We start from the raw sequence: 21551 nt of genomic DNA on the forward strand, positions 1-21551 counted from the left end.
ATGAAAGGGATGTATCCAAGTACTGTTTTATGCTGATTTTTTAATTACTGATTAATGGCCTCATGGTTCGAAAAGTTAGTCATTGAAAAATGCATCAATCTAGTATGCTGTTATTGATTGTTTTATGTTCGTTCTCTATAGTGTTTGTGTATCGTTACTTCTTGCGCTTCTTAGTTCGACATTTGCAAATCCCTTGAGTGTTCTTCTAGCAGATCTTTCTGGTATTGACCCATTAGCTCCATCAACTTTGGGATGAACACCTTATTCAATTGGTCCCTGATTTCAGCATCAGAGCAGTTCATCTTGATCTCAAAGTCCATGTCGTCATGCATGAACTCTGGAATCTCCACTGAGCCGACGTTGTCCTCATCCAGGAGGACATCCATGGTCAAATGCAGGTCGTAGTAGCAAATTGGCTTACCCTTACGTTGACTAACGTTAGAGTCACCTTTAACCACAACGGAGCTCACTTTGACAACCTTTTCTTCGGGAACAGCCACACAGAGCTCATCAAACTTCTGGTTGAAGTACTCCTTAGACCAAGGCAAAGTGTTCTTGTCTATCCAGTGCCAGTTGTTAGGATTCAACACAGCCATTGTTCACTAGTTCAAATATGTTAACTTTTTCCCTATAAAAAGCCCACAAAAAAGGAAAAAGGAGAGGCAGCAAATCACACCCAAGAGTTCAAATACTCAGCCAGCGTACAGGTTTCGAGCCAGGGTCTGTAAGTCTTTTCTAAATATGAAGAGATTCCAAACTCACTTGTCTTATGTTGCCTTCTCTCTCTTTATATTTTTTCACTTTCTGATTTGAAAAAAAAAGCTGAAAAATTTCCAGAAAATAATAGAAACTGTTCAATTGCCTGGGTTCCACCATGCGAGGATGGCATATATATTCATGAGATAGTAGTCGGATGATATCTCACGGGCTCCAGGAAGGGTGTCGGCGGTTGTTCGATCGAGTCCAGCAAGTTTGCCAGGCTCTGATCCAGCGATGCTGTCTTCTTCAGGAGCAGCACGTCGGCGTATGAATCCCCGACGTGTTCCAGTAGCTTGTTGTTGATCTTCTTGTTGATCGGGATTAGAGGTACGTTTTTCACAGCCACGAGCAGTCTCAATTGGCGCATCAGCATCGAGTCGTTCCACAGCGCTAGGACGTACACATCCGCGCTCTCGGACTGTAGCACTCGCAGGATCTCCGCGATATCAAACACGACGCCCGTCTCTTCGCCAGGCTTGCTGTTCTTCAGCGCACGTAGTACAGATTTGTCCATGTATGTGTCCAGCAGTTCCAGTTGTTCTGGCGTGCAGTAAGGCCACTTCTCATTCGAGTACGGGTCTTCCAACACCGGGATAACACGCCCTCCACGTTTCATCATCGTTAACCTACTGATATACTAGCTAATTCCCGTTGAAATATTCGTATCTACACTGCAAGTCTACTTTGTTAAAATGTGAACTTGAAACTTCCTCATCGCAATCTCAATCTCTTCAACTTCAACTTAATTTTTCTAAAAATTCTGAGAAAACTGGGCAATCTGAACTCAAGAGCAATATAGAAAAGAGCAAAGCTGGTAATAGAGTATTCTGGTATAGCAACCTATATAGCCGGTACAAAGCAGCGACAGTATAGGACAGGATGATGCTCAGGTTTTTGGGTTCCCTCAGGAATGGATTTGTTACCTCGAGGAGGTATGTCAGCATCATGGGCCAGTTGCATCCTGCCGAAGGTGCCAAGCAGAGCTATAAGAGGCTGGGACGTGGTCCCTCGAGTGGTAAAGGTAAGACTTCTGGGAGGGGTCAGAAGGGTCAGAAGGCTAGAGGTAAAGTGAAGTCGTGGTTTGAAGGTGGTCAGACCCCCATCTACAAGCTGTTTCCGAAGATTGGTTTCACCAATGTCAATGCACGTCCTCTGAAGGTATTAAACTTGCAAAGAATACAAGAGTTTTATGATGCTGGCAGACTGAAACTGGGCGAAGGTGAAGTACTAGACATGAAGAAGATGAAGGATGTTGGTTTGGTTACTGGTCCAATTAGAGATGGAATAAAGATTCTAGCCAAGGGGCAGTTTGTGTATAACTTGCCATACAAAGTTGAAGCCAGTAGAGCCTCGAGCAAAGCAGTTAAAGCTATAGAATCGGCGGGAGGGTCGTTTGTTGCCAGATACTTCAGCAGAATGGGCCTTCGTGCACATTTGGTTCCAAATTGGTTCTTAGAGAAGAGAGGAAGATTGCCTCTGCCAGCAAGACCAGTTAAAAGAAAGGATATTGACTACTACAGTAAAGAAGAAAACCGTGGTTACTTGGTTGTTGAAAACGATCCATACTTGAAGATGATCCAGGAATCCAAGGCTCAAGGTAGAAATAAGATCAGATCTGCCAAGACTAAAAAGAGTGCCTTGGATATTCAATTAGAAGCGTTGCAAGAGAATTTCATACCACCTTCTTCAAAATCAAAGACTGTGGGGTTGAAATGAAGACAGAACTAGCTATAATTTCTGTTTATGATTTTATTCTTAAATTTATTTCTGCAGTTACTGTTTGAAATAACAACAAATATTCTGTCTATCAGAGGTGAATGACCCTGAAATTAGTAAATATTCAGCTTAAGAGTAAGCAAACTAGCGCAATAAAGGATGCAAAACAACATGTAAATATGTGAAAGTTAATAAAAAAACACCTCCATAATATAAATTATCAGATCGATATGTTTATACCTTCAATTAACAAAGAATCAAAAATAAAAAGAGAAGAACACTTGGAATATAAAGTTGACTCTCGCTACCCACAGTAGCTAGATATGAAAAAGAATAAAAAGAAAAGCACTCACGATGGGGGTCGAACCCATAATCTTCTGATTAGAAGTCAGACGCGTTGCCATTACGCCACGCGAGCTTAGTTATTTCTTAAGAAAAGTTAATGACCATGATGACCATATCAACTAGAATCTAATTTTGAATTTAAATCATAATTATGAATATATTTATACTAGGAGTTGTACTTTACGTTAGTCTTGCCATTATATTAGTTTTAGAATATTTATTGAATGATGAATTTACTAGATATTACATGCATAACGTAAAGTACAAAACTATATTTTCTGAGAATGTACAATTCGGTTGTAAGATGATGTTGCTAGGTATGATCTAGCTTCCTATTGGATATGTCTTGAATCAGTTTCCTATTCTTTTCAAGTAAGCATCCCAGCCGGCTTTTCTGTAACGTTCACCTTCAGTCTTTGGATCTCTGCCCTTGGCGAATAGGCCTCTGCCAACGATGATAATATCTGTACCGGTTGAAAAGACCTCATCAACAGTTCTGTACTGTTGACCAAGTGCATCGCCTTTATCATCTAGACCGACACCAGGAGTCATTATTAGCCAGTCAAAGCCCTCGTCTCTACCACCCATATCCTTTTGAGCAATGAATCCAATGACAAAGTCCTTATCAGATTTAGCAATATCTACAGTGCCTTTAGTGTACTCACCATGAGCTAAAGAGCCCTTAGATGACAACTCTGCAAGCATTAAAAGCCCTCTAGGTTCATTGGTGGTTTCCTCAGCACCTTGCTTTAAACCAGTGACGATACCTTGGCCGGTAACACCATGAGCGTTGGTGATATCAGCCCATTCTGCAATTTTGTAAACACCTGATGTGTATTGCAACTTAACAGTATTACCAATGTCTGCAAATTTTCTATCTTCAAAAATCAAGAAGTTGTGCTTGGCTGCCATTTCTTTCAATGGCTTAACAGTGTTCTCGAAGGAGAAGTCTGATAGAATATCAACATGAGTCTTAAGCAAGCAAATGTATGGACCCAAAGTGTCAACCAACTTCAACAATTCGCTGGTGGTGGTGACGTCTAGAGAAGCACAAAGATTGGTTTTCTTCTCATGCATAAGTTTCAGCAACTTGGAAGCAACTGGACTAGGGTGAGCCTCGGCTCTTTGTAAATATGAGGCACTGGACATTGTAAGTGTACTCTTGATGGTTTTTTTTTCAGTCTTGAGCTGGAGTATCCACTAATCTACTGGGATGATGCAATTGGTTCTCGAGAACTGGCAAGTTCTTGTAACTTGTAAGGAAATATGATCCCCTTTAAGGAATTGTATAGTAACCTTATATACATGTTAGTTAATATTGGCGATGAGATGACTATTCAGCTAATTCCGTTAAGAGAAGAGTCCTTCGATGATGAAGAAAATTGCAATTATCAGCAGTCATTTTCGGAACAATCCGATTTTACACAGAAACATACGTAGACCATTTACCTTGACCTTTCTTATGGGTATGGTTTGACTGATAACATGTATATAGAAAGTAGAAGCCATAGAATGCAAGCATATTAGTATTAATTGTAGTATATATCTTGTCTAAAAATTATATAGCCGAGAGTGCCTTGATATATAGTGACAAGATATGAAGTAGCCTACTCTTCTAAGTATAATGTTGAATTGTTGTAATTACAGGAAGATTAAAATTGTTTTAACTCGGGAATGGTCTAAGTTGATTCAGCTTCTATTTCTTTCTTCATAATAATAAATTGTTGTAGTTGGTTTTCTATCTCAGGGTCTTCAACACAGCTGTTAAACATGTTCAGTACTTTTAAGAATGTATCGTTAGTAGTCGATCCCTTTTTCAAGTAGTGAAAGTAAACCTTGGTTATCATTGGGAACACTTCCTTCATATGCTGAGAGTTAGCGTTTTGACCTTCTGGCAGCAAGATAGGTAATATCCCTTGCTCTAGGATTTGTTCTAATGATTGGACTTGGTCAGAAGGTATCTGTATTCTCTCTATTAGTGAATCCTGCAGAGAACTAACCGCATATGATCTCAGTTGCTCGCATGGGTTGGTACATTGGTGAGCTAAGGCTTGAACGATGGCAATAATAACCTCATTAGTGTAAAAGTCAGGGAAGTTACTTTGGTCCATTAAATGTGCTGTAAGGTTGATTGATCTTAACGACACTTCTACCAGCTCTTGGAATGGATTTTCCTTCTCCACTTTGTGGCCTGTCGCAACTAAAGTACTGTATTCTTTTTCCCATTTACTACCCACAGATCCAAATGATGAGATTTCATCAAGTAAGCCAAGGACCCACATAAAATTTTTCTCCGTTATAACATGTTTACTGCTTTTCAACAACTGGTCGGCATAGAGGTATATGTCACTGACATAGTCCTTATTAACTGAAAGTTTTCTTAGGAAAGTCCAGAAATTTTCCAGGTTAGTTATGTGCCTTCTATAATGTTCTATTTCTGAGACAGTTAAAAGGCTTTTAATGAGGACTTTTCCATGCTTGGAATGCAAATATTTCTCCCCAAATGCAACTTCATTCTTCAAGAAGTCTTCACTAAATATTTTATCCAAATACTTTGGATCTACCTCCAATATGGATAGCAGTAGCACTTTGTAAGTCATTAATCTTCTAACACATCTTTTGCTCAAATCCGCTAACTCGCTGAATTCAAATAATGTTTTAACAATATACTCACCAGTTTCTTTATCGTCCTTTGAGAATAAAAATAATCCGACAACCAATTCTGACATAAACAAAATCTGGGATTCAAAATAAGAGGAATTTTCGGAGTTCTTCTCTAAATCTACAGAACCAAGTAACTTGCGCATGAGTATTGGAGTTATATTTTTTTCGTTGCCAAATAGAGATGATGGAATACCACAGTTCTTGACACATTCTTGTGCTTTTACTGCAGCTTCGATATCTTCTTCTGTTGGTTCTTCATCACCTTTCAAATATGATGCAAAAGTAGATAAGAAGCCACGATTTTCAGTTGTACGGCTAATAGTGAGGTCGGGGTTTCTTCTTGGTAAATTACTCAATACTAACCTGTTTTGTAAGTCAGGGAATATATCAGGAGAAATTAGTAAATTTTGATATAGTGCAGTCAATATATCTGCAATATCACTCCAAATTCTATCTTGTAGTAAGGTGGGATCTTCGTTCATTTGAAACAATCTGAATAACGTCATGCACGCTAATTGAGCTTTAAATGACCGACCTATTCTCACACTTGCGTTACTAACCACGATGCTTTGTTGCTCCTCATCATCGATTTTTATCTCAACAAGTGGAATCAAATCCTCGTTCGCCTGCTCAGAAGTAGCCATCTCGTCAGAAGGATTTTTTAGCAGAGAGGTTCTTACAGCAATTTTGTGCATAATGTCATTGTAGAGGTCCTTCATTTCAAAAAAGTAAGATATGTAAGCAAATTTTTCTATGCTTCCCAGCATTTTGGTAGAGATATGGTCATCAGTTGCAATAATAAATATCTTGAAGAAAGTATTCACAAGTAGTTCACCCAATTCTACACATATAGCTTTGTTGAACTTCTCAAGCTCTAACAGAGTTAAGTTATCTGTGGTAGATGTTGAATTATGATCAACCTCAGTGACAACAGTTGTGGAGGATATCAAATTATTCCAGGCATCTTCAAACCATCTCTCGTTACCATGGTGTTCTTCTGGCATAACTATCTCCTTATCTCTTATCGAGCAGTAAATTCTATCTAAATACCAGAACGGGAAGTCTTTGGAATTATTGCAGCCCTTCAAATTTCCAGAATAATCCTCGAAAGACATATGCTCTTTAACTTGTGGATTATGTAGATCAGTGTTTAGCATGATAATAGAATAACTCAATACAAATACTGAGTCTGAATCTGGTTGTATTGATTCCATATCCTCTTCTTCTTCATCAACTGTTAATTTTTCTGGATTGTAATTTTGATCAGCCACATATTTTTTGGAGAACGCCTCGACTATTCTTTCAATTTGTTGGGATTCACCTGGCAGTCTAAACTTAGTTAATAAAACACGAATGGCCTCGTCAACTCTCAAACCTTTGAAATCAAAAAAATCTATAAATTCTTGTAAAAGTCCTGTCTTTTTAGGGTCACATAAGTACAAACCTAAAGTTTTTTTGTTCAGCCTAGAATTGTTCTCAAAAAGAAACTCAGCTATATCTCTGTCTTTATCCGAGCGTATAAAGTTCTTTTCGATTAACATTGGTACACCATTTTTAGGCTTTTTATTAAAAGCTTCTGCACATCTGATAAATTCGGTTTTTAATTCCCGTTGCTTTAATAAGTCGGGTATATCATTAGACACCTCCAAATATTTGTTTCTATCAAGTGAACGCAGTTGGTCATATAAATCATCCACAAATGATATAAGGCCTTCTAAGCATATAGGGGGTACAGAAGGAGTTGTGCTAATGGCACTCTCAGGAAGAGATAGCTTTGCTAACACTTTCAAGAACTTGATTGATAAATCAGTTCTATCCAAGTTACAATCGAAATCTATAAATGTGGAGGTAAAATATAGTGGTGACCTTGACCATAAGATTGCAATCTGTTCGACAAGAAGTTCCTTGACAGCTGGTGATTTGAACTTCGTTTTTTCTGTATTATTACCAGTCTTCTTCTGAGATTTCCCATCGTCATCCGATAATATTGCAAATATTCTTTTCAATGTGAGTTCGATTTGTGGTTGCAATCTTTGGCCCAGAATAACAACAAATGTCGTAAATAGTTGCAATGCCGCTTGTAGCAATGACAGCTTGTCTGTAGACTGAATAATAAATAACACTGACTTGAAAATTGGATCTGATACCAGGTTAAATAGTCTTGGATGCAATGGAAGTTTATCACCTGTTACTTCAGTTGCAACATTGATTAGCTTTAATGCAAAGATTCTCGTAGTAGTAGTGTGTTTAATTTTTTGGTCTGGAAGAATCAAAGATAGTAGCAAGCTTAAGTACTGTCTAGCAACAGGTAGTCCATAAGGCTCTTCTTCGCTTTCGTTTATAATTCTGTTGTTTTCATTTTGAACTTCGACATTAGTTTTACTCTCTATGCTATTAAATGACTCATTAGGATTTTCTTTTTCTTCATCTTGAGTTCCCAAATTATCCGCATTCTGGATAGATATTTCCTCAGTCTTTGTGAAAATCGAACTATCATTATCATTTGTTTCATTGTCTTTGGTTCCTTCCAGTTTTGAATCAATGTTCGCTGGAGCTGGTGAGTCTACGGTAGACAATACAGAGAGATCATCAGCAGATGGTGAGGTGATACCAAATGAATCTCCGTTCAAGGCATTGTTGGCATATGCTTCATCATTAACATAAATTCCTGAAATATCGGACTTCTTAAAGTTTTTGATTTTGGAGAACAGCTTATATGTGATTGAAATAATATTTTCTTCAGCTGCCTTCCGTAAAACATCGCTTCTCCTATTATTACAGGCCAAAGTTAGTATTGTTTGTAATACATCATACATTAAAGAGTCTGTTATTACATCGCCATAAGGAGAATTTATAACATTGCATGTCAGCAGCAGCACCTTGAATAATACGGCATCATCTGATATCTGAGAGGAACTTTCAAATCGGCAATGTGTTAAGGCCTCTATCAGTTCTCTGTATGCAACTTTATAATTCTTGGAGTTTTCATTGATAATATTCATAGTGAAAAATTTCTGTAAGGAGTCCAAAGCCAGAGATGTGATGTAACCCGAAACTGAGCTAGCTGTTAGTAAGATCAGGAATGGTTGAAGAACTGTGAGTGAGTCGACTTCATCGAGGCTATTCAGTTTATTCAGCATTAGTCTTAGTTGTATAAAGCCTGATAGGTATGGATCATTGGGCTTGTTGGCTTGCTTATGTTTTGAAAACTTGTGAATATTCTTATCATCGTTAAATATCTCACTATTTCCTGCTAACAGTGCAACGACACCTGACTGTGAAGTTAATTTAGAGAACTTCCTCATAGTCGTCGACAGGCTGATACACTCTTTAATGACGATGGTCACAGCATCCATGCCTGCTGCTTCATAACCTCCCATCATGCAAAAATCTTGCACAGTATAAATACCAAGGCTGGGAAACACGTCTATGAACTCGGTACGTGTAATGAATGCTTAGTGTTGTCTTTTTAATGACCCCGGCAGCGACAATTATTCCAATTGTTAGCCTTTGAACTCAACCAAAGAACAGGAATATATGTCTTATTGTATTGTAGCCAATAAAGATCACTGCTTGGTAAGGTATTTCAGTATATAATTCCAGTTTCCTTAAGTCCCTAGAATAACTGTTGAAGAGGCCGTTTGCCTCTTGTAGCCATCAATCTCACAGAGCCGTTTCTAGGAATTTCGTGAATTTCAATATTGCAAAATGATGTGCAAGCACATAATAATGAGCAGTACATAAATGGTAAATTCACAATTAAATATTGCAATTCATTGACAATAAACATTACGTATATGAACATGGTATAAGAATTCATGTTAGCATCGAGTTTGTATTACAAAAGATGGCTTATCAAAATTTATTTTCGATCTACAGGGAGTATTTCAAGCCCAACCAATTTTTAAATAGGATACTTATACTGTTCTAGTAAGTAGTATCCGTAAATCACTGATACAGTCATAACGATTCCACTTATTTAATTGGCAATATATGCTCCTCTGCTAGAGAAATCTATTTTATCTTGTTTAAAATACAGAATGTTTTCTTCCAAAGGTATAAAATCCGAACGCACTGGAATAACTATTATTGATCTCATTTGGTTTAGATGACATCATCAGATAAATGGGCGTGTGGTCTAGTGGTATGATTCTCGCTTTGGGCGAACATGGATAAAATCCGTGTGAACAATCACAAGCATGCGAGAGGCCCTGGGTTCAATTCCCAGCTCGCCCCAATTTGATTTTTTTTTTATTAGTTTTAGTTAAGGCAACTACATTATATCATGTGACATTTTCGTTCCGAAAATTAATTTTTTTTTTATTTGGATTTCATAGCGATTGTACATACGTGACTATGTGTGAGAGAGTGCCATGGTAGTCACAAAACATATAATTGTAACAAACAAATAATTATAGTTGTGTAATCATCAACATTATTATTGAGAATTGTTTTTTATGATTTATTATTAAAAACTATAGGTATTGAGGTAATTCCTGTCAGGTTTTTAATTAACTAATACTCTTTATTTTATTTCAATATTGTTAAAGACAATCTAGTTGAAAATATATTCATGTACTTTATCTAATTTACGGTATTTTCTGCTGTATACATTAAATATATATGTCAGCAGCTAACTACCATTTCCAGGACTCTATTTCACATGATATCAAAAAGGGGAAAAATATTATACTCTGCATAGATGGTACTTGTGAGAATTTTGGTCCCCATCCTTTCACAAACGTTCTCAAATTGTACAAGTTGCTGGAAAATAGTGATCCATCAAAACAGATATGCTATTACCAACCAGGCATTGGCATAGCCGCTGACTGTGATCCTGTTACTGACTTTCGGAGAAGATTCACATTGTCAAGTTTCAGAAACATGTTGGATTCGATGTTTGCGTTCAATATAGGTTCTCACGTTCAAGCAGCGTATTCATTTTTAATTAAATACTATGAAACTGGAGATAGGATTTATATGTTTGGCTTTTCTCGTGGTGCATTTATTGCAAGAGTCTTAGCAGGAATGATCGAAAAGGTGGGGCTTTTGAGTAAAGGTCAAGATAATCTTGTGCAAATGGCATGGAAAGTGTACATAAAATGGGAATATGAGAAACAGCCAATACAACCAAATTATACAACAACCTTGGTTCAGGAGTTCAAAAAAACGTTTTGTAGAAATGAAGTTATCAAAATCACATTTCAAGGTTTGTTCGATTCCGTGAATTCTGTTGGTATCTTCAGAGATAAACTATTTCCCTGCACACAAAAGTGTCAAATTGTTGAGCATGTACGCCATTGTCTGTCTCTGGATGAAAGAAGAGGTAAATTTAAACAGTTTTGCATTGAACCGACATTACTTTTGCCCAAGAAAACTATTCTAAGTTACAGACACTATATCTGTCCATCGCAGGAACATACGCCAGAATTCCACAACGCTAATCATTCAAAACTGAGCATAACTACAAAAGGCGTAAAGTTAAATCAAAATAAAATACAAAGTAACACATCATTTGTTAATATAGAGGGAACATTCAAGTATGAACCGATCGAAGCCCTGTGCGACAGCGCTTATACAAGTATACCTGATTTAATCGAGATGTGGTTTCCAGGGGACCACGCAGATGTAGGTGGTGGTTGGGCCCTAGACGGAGAAACAATGGAAAGTTCATCCAATATCTCACTACGATGGATGATTTCAGAAGCAATTAAATTTGGGGTTTCCTTCAACCCTACTGCGCTTAAAAACTATAGTGATCAAGCTACTTCTGTGGGATCATTGTTTGCAGATACTCATGATTACTTGAAATTACATGTTACAAGACATGATATAAAACTAGATTTTAAGAAAAACAGAGTTGATATTAATGGATTTGATTTGGCTCCACTTGCTAATATTAGAGCAATATTGAAAGCAGGCTACGAAAAAAAATTGTACAATGCCATTGCCAGGAATGATCTCATCATTAAAGCAAAATATGGAGCTAGATGTGGTAGATTGAAGCAATTTCTTGTTTTTGTTTGGTGGCTCTTAGAATTCATACCTGTTAGTTTGAAGCTTGATAAACCGGATGGGTCATCTAGAGAAATTTGCTTTCCCAATTTGGGTAGGTCGAGACATGTTCCAGAATATGCCCTGTTACATTGGTCAGTATTCTGGAAGTTAAGATTTAGTAAAAATTACCGACCTACAAACCTCCCAAAGTATGTTAAAAATTTGTTGAGCGAGATGGAAGGACTGGTTTTCAATAAATCAAATTATCGTGATAATAGCGCTGGTGATATTTCGAAAATGCCTTATATCTTCAATACCAACTGTAATAATGGTAGGGAGGCAATACTACGACAAAGCAGTAATTTATCTATATCATCTACACTCATTAACGAGACTTTGCATGACCGTGTTTCTCAGGAAACAAGGGAAATGCTACTGAAATGGGTAGAAGAGAAATGGCAACATGTACCTGATGACTTGGAGGGGTATCTTTAGTACACATCTGGTTTTTGTTCTATTTATGTAACAGTAACAATTGGATTGAATCATAATGATGCTTTTGTCGAAAATTCTAAAATATAATTGAAAAATAAATATAGAATAAATATGTAAACGGAGAATAATTAACTACAGGTCAAAAATCCGATAAAACGTTCTATGGTGTTTAGCATAACTTGTAATTCAATAATTGTATTTGAACATCTTTTCAATTTTATCATGGATAGCACCAATTATTGTTGAAATGCCCTTTAGAAACACCATTGCTGTTTTAAAGTTTTTTTTCGTTTTTATTTGTGAATATTTTTTAATTGTGAATATGGTTCAACATCATGCTTATGGGTGTTATATTGAGTGTTACTATTTTTCTCACAAAACAAGTAAAGCAAATAGTCCAAATAAAGCAGCAAGGATATGCTTTATTCTTTGAAGGTGTTCAAGTTTATAGTTGAAATAAATAATTTTTGCTATTACCTTCAATCGCAGAAAAATGAGTCTGGAAAGGGGAAGGGGATCCTTTAATGGATAAAAAAATGGAATATTAAGAAAAGAGTTGCTTTGTTTTCAAAAATAAAATAAAATATTGTTAAAGAATATGTGACATTGTATTCCTTTTAATTTCTTTTTTGCATGATTTGTGCTCTTGTTTTAACCGACGACCAACTTCTCGCCGTCAAACTCATAAGCTGGGACTTCCAAGTTCAAAGGAGCTGGGCCCTTTCTAATTCTACCAGAGATATCGTAGTGAGAACCGTGACAAGGGCAGAACCAACCACCGAAGTCACCGGCTTCACCGATTGGGACACAACCCAAGTGGGTACAGATACCCAACATGACTAACCACTTTGGATCCTTGACTCTGTCTGCATCTGTTTGTGGGTCCTTTAATACAGACATGTCGACAGCGTTGGCCTCATCGATTTCATGAGCTGTTCTGTGTCTGATAAAGACTGGCTTACCTTGCCATTTGACAACAACGTTCTTACCCTCAGGTATAGCAGCCAGGTTGACTTCGACCTTGGCCATGGCCAAGACATCGGCAGAGGCAGACATGGAGGAGACGAAAGTCTCAACGGTGGACTTGGCACCAACGGATGATAGTAAACCTAGAGAACCGACCATGAAGTAAGCATATGAACGGCTCTTGTCTGAGTTTTGGTCATCTCTGAGCACATCGTCGAAGTTTGGTGTTCTGTAAGTACTCTTGTTAGCCACTAGGGATGTAGAAAACATTCTAGCAGCATTCAATCTGCAACCATTCTTGATGGAGGATCTTAATAGCATAGACATCTTGTAAAATTTTACTTGTTATTTTTCTTCCAGAATATTATGTATGAGATATTGCAGATGGACTAATTACTGTTCTAGTGTATTAATCTTCCAGTAGTTTTCAGCTTTATTTGAACAGGTACTTATATGAAAGAAAAACCACTAATTAATATAAAGTACAATAGAAACAGGATTGAAAAGTCTAAGAACCCACAAATCAAGTATAAATAAGAAGTTATGAAGAAGAAACCGAAAAATGGATATGTATGTGCCAGGAAGACAAGGAACTTCCCAATCAAAAGAGAGAGATTTCAGTTCCAGCACTTACAGAAGGGAAGGAAACAGCATCGATTTCCTTATTAAAAGGGAACGCAATGAAAGTCAAAGTTGAACTTCCTAGAGTTCAGCCAGTAAAAGCATCTGGGGGAGGGAAAAGGGAAGAGAGAGTTGTGGATTGAAAGCGAAATATCCGAATCGTTATCCCCCCCATCCGGTGTACCTATTGTTTAGTGATTGATTGCTTACATCCAATAGCAATCCAAAGTTGAAGTAAAAAGCGAAAAAACGTCTTGACTGGAGGAACGGTGATGATTAGATGAGATGACGAGACTCGTGATAAGACAAAACTACATAAAATAGCGATATAGCATGACTCTTGCAAGACCAATTTCACTTTGTATTGTTCTAACTAAACTCAAACTTAGAGAAACTTCCAAATTATATGCTATAGAAATATCAATTAAACCAGGATGCAGACACTATACTTCTTCATCTTGGCGGTGTTTCCTGCAGGTATGATATATCACATAATACGCCATACATTAAGAAGTGAAGTGTCCCTTTATTCTCGAATCTGATTGGTCCAGAACGAAACTCAAAAGTTGCGGTTTTAGCTTTTCCCCCAAAACCCGATTATACTTGTATACGTTTGTATGTGTGACTTACGTATAAGTGTATATCTATTTGGACGTATGTATCACATGATACAAACCGTCTATACGTACAGACTTGGGTTTTCCTAACAATTACTTTTATAGTGAAGCTGATCTACTCTGATCTGATCTGATCTCATCTCATCGCATAACACAAGAAGCTAAGACGTATATCACAATACTAACTCTCAGGTTTCCCGGATATACGACACCTTTCTGAAAGCTTTGGAGTTTGTAGCTGTGAGTAGTCGTACCTGAAAAAAACTTTTGGTGCTTGCGTAGATATGTGTTGATGTCATACAAGATCAAATTCTATGCACTGCACGGTAATGTAGGCGTTGTTACGTGGAACAACAGCTTATATACGCTCGAAGATGGCTTTGATTTGCAAGAGAAGGTTTCTTCTGAGGTAATAAACGTGATAGCAATAAACCGTGAATCGGTGTATGCTTTTATCGACTACCACCATGCCTTTGAGATACATAACCCCGATCAAATGTATGTATCTGATATTCCTGTTAAAAATACTGTACACGCCAGTAATTTATGTTTTTTCTCTACTGCTGGTACTCTTGGGTTACTAAACTTTGACAATGGCCACATAATAACTGAACAATTGCATTCATTCAGCAATATGCTCATTGTTGACTTCATGGTCGAATACAAAAGAGAGTTCTACGAAATTACTCTATTGACTAAATCGTTCACATACAATTCATACTGTTTAGTAAGAGCCAAACTAATAAAAGAAAATGATAATTGGGGGTTTCTGGTGTCTGATATTACTGCTTTGTTCTCACTTCAATCAATGCTGACGTGCAATATCAATAGACGCTTACACTGCATGACAATAGTCAACGAAGAAAGTAGTATCTTTTTTTATCACAATGGTAAACTAAAACAATTCTCCACCAACTTCACTTTCTTTAAAAATGACTTTGATGGTTATAGAATCCATTGCTCTATGCTCAACAAAAATTTGTTTGAGTTATCTATCTATTCGTTAGTAAATTGCTCCACTTTGGAAACGAAGATCGATTTGCAGAAACCAGAATCCCAAACAATACTAAACTTCAAGCAAGTGAGCGCAACCACTGAGCCTGTAACTGACATGGCCTTCCTTAATACACGAGATATATTCCTCATATCCATAAATGATCAACTACTACTTATAAACACCAGAAATAAAAGTAAGAAAGTACTGTCATGCTCTAAGAAGATCGGTAATTCTGTTGTACTTGACATGATGGTGCAAAACGAAGATCAAGGCATCGCTCTGATCACAGTTGGTATTGATATGAGCACAAGGTCTGGATATTTCCAGAAACTGATGCATTCAACGTCACATTATCGAATTAAAGCATCAAAGACTATACACTTCGATAATGATAACGCAATAGAGGCGCTCTGGATTACACAAGCCTTTGGGTTGGTGACTTTCAGCAAAAAATACCTACAGTACTCTAATAGTGAAACGAGACTGAATAACCGCCCGTACATGATAACTCCTAACAACTATATTGTTGAAAACACAATTGACCTAATTAGTGCAAAAGTAATCCCTACAAGTGAAGGTAAAGAAATATGTTTAATTCATCGCTTTGGGAATAGAATTGACATTTTAGAAATTAATTCGGAGGGCTCTCTGATAAATATGAAATCCTTCAACGATCAAACAATTGAGGATAGAGCTTTAATTTTTGGATTGAAGGATGATTATATTTATTACTATTTAGACTTTGAAATCAAAGCACTTTCGATCTGCGATGACACATTAGATACGGAAATTCTATGTTTAACTAATGCCCCTATTGTTGATGGTATAATGTTGAAAATGGCTAATGCGGATGCAATAGTTGTGTCAGACGCTGTAGGGAACTTGAGTATTATTGACCTTGAAACCAAAAAATTGGAACATATTATTCAATCAAAAGATAATGGACCTCTTCAGTTTTTGCCTTTGAACATTAAAACAGGAAAGCTTATAGCGTATAATGAAGAATGCACCTTGATTATTGATCTAGGCACAAAAGTCTTTGAATGGATTGACTGCAGATTCAGAACTACTAAGTTAGTCGTCCAAGAACATAACAATGGTTACAAACTGTTCTATTTGAGAGATAAAAATACGGTGGATACATTTATATTAGAGCCCATGAAAAATCATTTGCTCGAGATATGCAACTTTACTGTTGATCAATCCCGATACTATCAATGCCAGTTTATTCCTCAATCAATTATTTCATTACCTACAACTGAGCCACAGCATTTTGCTATGAGTTATGTTGAAAATGAAGATGCTATAATTACAATCTTTGACTCAAAAATACGGAATCATATTGGAAGCTTGAGAATAAAAGTTTCTGACAGGGCTAATTTTGTCACTAAATTATTCTCGTTGAATTCTATGGATCCCGAAATTGAGAATTTTGAAAGGAAAAAATATAAGGATTTGATGCTGGTCCAAATAGTTGATATTGAATCAATAAAAATATACCTACTTGAACTTTTGAAGAAAAAAATAATAAAAAACCATGGGTTTATTATCTTGAATTCCCCAATAAATCAAATAAGCATAAGGCCAAACGAAATAGATCTTATACTTGATTCACATTGTATAAATGTGGTAAAGATTCTAAAAAATGAGAAAGGGGAATATACGTTAAAGCCTAAATCTACTCTTGACGTTGCCAAGAAACAAAAGAAACAGTTTACTGTAATAAAAGAGAATAATGACCTGCCTCTAATATCTCCTAAAGTATTCATTCTATCAGATAACATATTATATGAGAAGAATGGTAATAATTGCTTAGTTTTTGACGAGGTCTTCATTTCCCATGGGTGGTCGAAAGAACTCTACCATATTGACACAGATAAATGTATAAATAAGGAATATGCAAAGATAGAATTTGATGTTATTCTGGGGTTCAATAAGCAGTCAGAGACTGTAACATTACTTACAGGGTCAACAGACAAATATCAGTTGCTAGAGATATCGGCTGGTAGCAATGTTATTCAAGTTGCTCCTATTGACATAAAGGAATCGAGAGTAGTAGCAGCTGATTGCAGCCATTGCCTGTTTTTGGTAAACTGTGCCTGTAATAGGCTTTTTGTGTTAGACATATGGAAAGATTTCCATTCTCATGAATTTAAATATCAGTTAAAAAGAGTCAACAAAAACTAAGTGAGTGTAATGATGTAAGTCAATACGTCGATTATTATCTAATATACATTATTATCTATCTATTGAGTTCCTTATAGTTTATGTTATGCTAAAAATGTGCTAAGGTACCAGATAGTTGAGATTGAGGTAAGAATACACAAATTAATGTGTTCTTTCTCCCGAGTTCCCTTATGATGTAGAAAGAAGACAAACAAAGTGGTTCAACAAATGTCAGGAACCCGCTTAGATCAACAAAGTTTCGATCTTGTCCTTGACGGCGTAGATTTGGTTCTTGATAGCAGAAGCATCGTTTGTGGTAATAGAAGCAGCGATAACTGGTCTAGAAACACCACAAGCTCTACCTAGAGCAACTCTAGATGGGACAAAGACGTATGGAACGTTCTTATCTTCACACAACAATGGCAAGTGCAACAAAATTTCAATAGGTTCACAGTCAGCAGCCATGATGATGAATTCAGAGATACCACGGTTCAAAGTCTTGGTAGCCTCGTTAGCACCCTTCTTCAATTGTCTCAAGTTAGCAGCTTGTTGAACAACATCCAAGATCTGTTGGGACAACTTTTCGTCAGCCAATGGGAAAGCCTTTGGGTTTGGAGCAGACATTATTGATTAAATTGATGTGATAAAAGTTTTAAAATTCAAGTTCCTTGCAAATAAGTAAAATCTTCTAATTTAAAATTGAAATGGTTATCAACAACAAATTAGTAGCTCGCTCGAATACTGATTTCTGGAAGGAACAAAAAGAATACAACAAAGATGAAGTTAATATAGTTTACTAATTCATAGTTTGTAGTTCTCTTATAGATGAGATGCTCATCGATTTTTCATTTTGAAAAAAAAAAAAAAATTTTCTTTTGAAAGCCAAGTAATATAGTACGGAACAGTCATTTGATCACATAAAGCAGAAATCGTTGAATGCATCCACTATAGTGTCCAGGCGAGTTAATGCATGCATAACACTACTTATTGATTGTACTGCCACATCCATGACAATAAAGAAGCCGGTGACTAGTGCTTGTGTTGGACCAAGGTAGAGGACACATGTGTATTTCCTATGACTCCTACTTCCTTTTGAAGAAACTTTCTATGGTTCCTTGCTTCCTCTTGGGTTTTGGTGTAGGATCGGTCTTCGCCCTTACCGCTGGTGTAGTTTTCTTCACCGGTGGTGTAGCTTTCTTTTCCTTTGGATCTGCACGGCGGGTCACTATATAACCATCTTCATCAACATATGTCTCCGGTTCTTGTTCCTTTTTAACAGGCTCATCTGTTTGCTCCACTTGGGATGACATCTCGGGTGCACTGTCCTTTTGGTCCTTCTTTATCTCCAGTAGTGATTCTTCTGCAGTAGTGTCCAGAATATCTTCCATCTTACTTTCATTAATATGCGATGCGGTAGTCGGAGCTGTAGCTGGTCTATTATCCTGGTGTTCCTCCATCTTGATGGCATTGTTGTCGTTCTCATCATCATCTATATCCATCAGGTCATCGTCGTCATCATTATCAAACATTTTCGATAATTCGTCCATCTGTTTGGCCTTTTTAGGATCGCGGTCTAACTCACGCTTCGCATTTTCTTCTCTTCTTCTCTTCAACTCAGCTTGTCTCTCTTGCTCTTTGTCCTCCCGTTCTTTTCTCATCCTTGCCAGTAACGCCGTAGACCGCAGACCCATATCCTTCTTTGGCTTTTGTGGTGCAGCAGGAGGTGTTTGTTCTTTTTTGGCCTGACCGTTCTCCCTCTTGATGGGCTTATCAACAGGTGCTTTCGTCACTGAGCTACCATTAGTCTCTGTATGCACTAGCTCATAACTGTTCTTAATTGTCAGCGTCTGTTCAGATTGCTTATACACTTCATTATATGGGATCACTTCGCTTGTAGGACTAAAAGCGTAGATAAAACAGTCAATAACGTCCTCTTCTAATTGTCCAATCTTAGCAAGGTCCTGCACGATAAAGATCCTGTTGTCCTTGAGACAGCACACCACTACACAATGAAACTTAGCATTGTCGCTGACAGTCTTGTAATAATGGAACATGCTCCCCTTGGCAACGTCGGGTCCTATACCAAACTTGCTAATCAGATCTGTAAACAGCACTGGCTTCGCTTGATGGAATAACCGATCATTGATAAATTCCTTAACTTCTTCATCCATCTTGATCATTTATTCAAGATTCCACAGCTCTCTGTATACTTCCTACCAATTTTCTACCTAGAGATCGAGAAGCTTTGTAACAGACGGTGGCTATATGCCTTCAATTATACAACACCCACTACTTATCTTCAAGACTATTCCAGTTTTAACTTCAACTTTCATTTTTTAATTTTGGCGTTACGCGTTATGAATCCGATGGCCTCTAAGGATAAAATAATAGAAAATGGAACAAGTGACTGTTCAGATACAGGATAGGAAAACAATTTAATTACAACTAGATTACCATCAACTGACATAAGAGACTATTATGGAATAACGTTATATGAATTTTTGTAAAAAAAAAAAAAAAAAATTAGCGCCGCCTAGTTTCGATCTAGGGACATCAGGGTTATGAGCCCTGCGCGCTTCCACTGCGCCACGGCGCTATATTAAACCGTATACACTGGAGTTTTTGTTTGAGCACCTAACACTGTCAAGTTTTAACTGTGCGATAGAGTCACTCGAATATGCTGCAGAAGTCCATAACAACTAGGTACTACTACCGAATAAGACAGCACACACCTGGCTGCGATTGATAATACACTATTTACTGCAAAGCATAGCCTACCTTGGCTGAAGAAGGGTATCGGAGTCCGCACAGTAAATATTATGTAAAGAGGAACAAACGAAGGAAGTAATCATCATGTCAGGTTCCTTGATACAAGATTTGATAGTCTGCACATTGTCAGGCACCTTAATTGCTAAGAGAACCTTGCTATCTACTGGCGTAGAGGACTGTCAGACACCTGCTCAAGGGCACATTCAAGATGACTCTTTTCGGAGACTTCAGCAGACAGCCAAATGTCTTCTCATCGATGATAAAAAATTTCTGCAACTATATAATGCGGCATATAGGCTGATTAAACAACAAGCTGTCATTGAACTAGTAAACCAGGGTATTTCTTCCAGTTTCAATAAGAAGTAGACTGCTTTCAAGTATCAAATACGGATTTTAACTTTTGGAAGAGCTAAAAAAGATACGGAAATCCTGGAAGTAAATACGACAATGGATAAGGTTCGCAGTGTGCTGGCAACACAGTCACACGTTGTTCATGGATACGTTGGTAACAAAGCAGCAACTTTCCCTTTGCAATGTTTGGGATGGGATGTAGACTGCTGTAACAGCGTGCAGTTCTCAAACCACACCGGCTATGGTATGGATAAAGTTTTTGGATCAGCCACAAGTGAAAACGATCTTGATGAAATACTGAAGGGACTCATGAAGAATTTCCCAGCAGGCTATGACGCTCTACTATCCGGTTACTTACCTAATGCTATGTCTGTTCGTCGTGTTGGGGAGAACTATAGTAGATATAAGAAAGAGAATCCCGGTACAATTTGGCTGCTCGATCCAGTAATGGGAGATGAGGGCGAACTGTATGTAAATGAGGATGTGGTTCCAGAGTACAAGAAACTAGCACTAAGTGAGGATAACTTGGTTGATATTATCACTCCAAACCAGTTTGAAATGGAGATACTATATGGCCAGCCCATCAACTCACAAGAAGAGCTTCTCACTGCACTGCGAGAACTACATAAATACATCCCAGTTATTGTTGTAACATCCTGCAATTCTAAACTGTTCAACGATGATGATTCAATCTATTGTGTAGCATCAATGAGGGATTCATCCGCATACGCCTTCAGAATTCCACTAATAAAGTCATACTTTACAGGTGTTGGCGACCTTTTTTCGGCACTATTACTTGATAGAGTGTATAAACTACTTGACAACGAGGACTCCACAACAAACTTGACATTAAAGGACCAAATCAACAGCGTCCTTAACGTTATACAAAACGTTCTAAAGGTCACAAAACATATGGCCCCAAAGAACATAAACTCTAAGATGGGCTCATCCATAGATATGAAAGAAATGGAATTACGCATCATTGCCTCTAGAGACCTCTATGATGGCAATGCATACTTCGATGGTTCAATCCACTACGAAAAATCAGATATTGATTACTCATTTTTAACACTTAGACCCTAGTACTT

General features: G+C 37.4%; 11 protein-coding genes and 3 non-coding genes across 14 annotated transcripts; 5 read left to right on the top strand and 9 right to left on the bottom strand.

Annotated features, from left to right (window-relative positions):
* Nucleotides 1-170: 170 nt before the first annotated feature.
* Nucleotides 171-596, bottom strand: HCH1 (Hch1p; the record flags this gene model as incomplete). Its single annotated transcript, XM_447381.1, has 1 exon — nt 171-596. The coding sequence occupies one exon, from the start codon at nt 594-596 to the stop codon at nt 171-173; it is 426 nt and encodes a 141-aa protein (XP_447381.1).
* A 299-nt stretch (nt 597-895) lies between these two features.
* Nucleotides 896-1378, bottom strand: GVI51_I02761 (uncharacterized protein; the record flags this gene model as incomplete). The annotated part of the gene is made up of 1 exon (XM_447382.1): nt 896-1378. One exon carries the CDS (start codon nt 1376-1378, stop codon nt 896-898), a length of 483 nt encoding a protein of 160 aa, XP_447382.1.
* A 260-nt stretch (nt 1379-1638) lies between these two features.
* On the top strand, nt 1639-2475 carry MRPL10 (mitochondrial 54S ribosomal protein uL15m; the record flags this gene model as incomplete). Its single annotated transcript, XM_447383.1, has 1 exon — nt 1639-2475. One exon carries the CDS (start codon nt 1639-1641, stop codon nt 2473-2475), a length of 837 nt encoding a protein of 278 aa, XP_447383.1.
* Nucleotides 2476-2821: 346 nt separating this feature from the next.
* tR(UCU)6 lies at nt 2822-2893 on the bottom strand. The gene has a single exon. It is a non-coding gene; the product is annotated as a tRNA-Arg (tRNA).
* Nucleotides 2894-3171: 278 nt separating this feature from the next.
* URA3 (orotidine-5'-phosphate decarboxylase) lies at nt 3172-3969 on the bottom strand (the record flags this gene model as incomplete). The annotated part of the gene is made up of 1 exon (XM_447384.1): nt 3172-3969. One exon carries the CDS (start codon nt 3967-3969, stop codon nt 3172-3174), a length of 798 nt encoding a protein of 265 aa, XP_447384.1.
* A 530-nt stretch (nt 3970-4499) lies between these two features.
* On the bottom strand, nt 4500-8864 carry GEA2 (Arf family guanine nucleotide exchange factor GEA2; the record flags this gene model as incomplete). Its single annotated transcript, XM_447385.1, has 1 exon — nt 4500-8864. The coding sequence occupies one exon, from the start codon at nt 8862-8864 to the stop codon at nt 4500-4502; it is 4365 nt and encodes a 1454-aa protein (XP_447385.1).
* A 747-nt stretch (nt 8865-9611) lies between these two features.
* Nucleotides 9612-9720, top strand: tP(UGG)6. The gene is made up of 2 exons: nt 9612-9647; nt 9685-9720. It is a non-coding gene; the product is annotated as a tRNA-Pro (tRNA).
* Nucleotides 9721-10107: 387 nt separating this feature from the next.
* On the top strand, nt 10108-11976 carry GVI51_I02893 (uncharacterized protein; the record flags this gene model as incomplete). Its single annotated transcript, XM_447386.1, has 1 exon — nt 10108-11976. The coding sequence occupies one exon, from the start codon at nt 10108-10110 to the stop codon at nt 11974-11976; it is 1869 nt and encodes a 622-aa protein (XP_447386.1).
* Nucleotides 11977-12627: 651 nt separating this feature from the next.
* RIP1 (ubiquinol--cytochrome-c reductase catalytic subunit RIP1) lies at nt 12628-13269 on the bottom strand (the record flags this gene model as incomplete). The annotated part of the gene is made up of 1 exon (XM_447387.1): nt 12628-13269. One exon carries the CDS (start codon nt 13267-13269, stop codon nt 12628-12630), a length of 642 nt encoding a protein of 213 aa, XP_447387.1.
* Nucleotides 13270-14472: 1203 nt separating this feature from the next.
* Nucleotides 14473-17364, top strand: GVI51_I02937 (uncharacterized protein; the record flags this gene model as incomplete). The annotated part of the gene is made up of 1 exon (XM_447388.1): nt 14473-17364. The coding sequence occupies one exon, from the start codon at nt 14473-14475 to the stop codon at nt 17362-17364; it is 2892 nt and encodes a 963-aa protein (XP_447388.1).
* Nucleotides 17365-17586: 222 nt separating this feature from the next.
* Nucleotides 17587-17967, bottom strand: SNU13 (RNA binding protein SNU13; the record flags this gene model as incomplete). The annotated part of the gene is made up of 1 exon (XM_447389.1): nt 17587-17967. The coding sequence occupies one exon, from the start codon at nt 17965-17967 to the stop codon at nt 17587-17589; it is 381 nt and encodes a 126-aa protein (XP_447389.1).
* A 458-nt stretch (nt 17968-18425) lies between these two features.
* POL32 (DNA polymerase delta subunit POL32) lies at nt 18426-19523 on the bottom strand (the record flags this gene model as incomplete). The annotated part of the gene is made up of 1 exon (XM_447390.2): nt 18426-19523. The coding sequence occupies one exon, from the start codon at nt 19521-19523 to the stop codon at nt 18426-18428; it is 1098 nt and encodes a 365-aa protein (XP_447390.2).
* Nucleotides 19524-19867: 344 nt separating this feature from the next.
* On the bottom strand, nt 19868-19939 carry tM(CAU)4. Its single transcript has one exon. It is a non-coding gene; the product is annotated as a tRNA-Met (tRNA).
* A 620-nt stretch (nt 19940-20559) lies between these two features.
* On the top strand, nt 20560-21546 carry BUD16 (putative pyridoxal kinase BUD16; the record flags this gene model as incomplete). The annotated part of the gene is made up of 1 exon (XM_447391.1): nt 20560-21546. One exon carries the CDS (start codon nt 20560-20562, stop codon nt 21544-21546), a length of 987 nt encoding a protein of 328 aa, XP_447391.1.
* Between the last annotated feature and the right edge of the window lie 5 nt (nt 21547-21551).

This window comes from Nakaseomyces glabratus, chromosome I, assembly GCF_010111755.1.
Source record: "Nakaseomyces glabratus chromosome I, complete sequence".
NCBI classification, from domain to species: domain Eukaryota; kingdom Fungi; phylum Ascomycota; class Saccharomycetes; order Saccharomycetales; family Saccharomycetaceae; genus Nakaseomyces; species Nakaseomyces glabratus.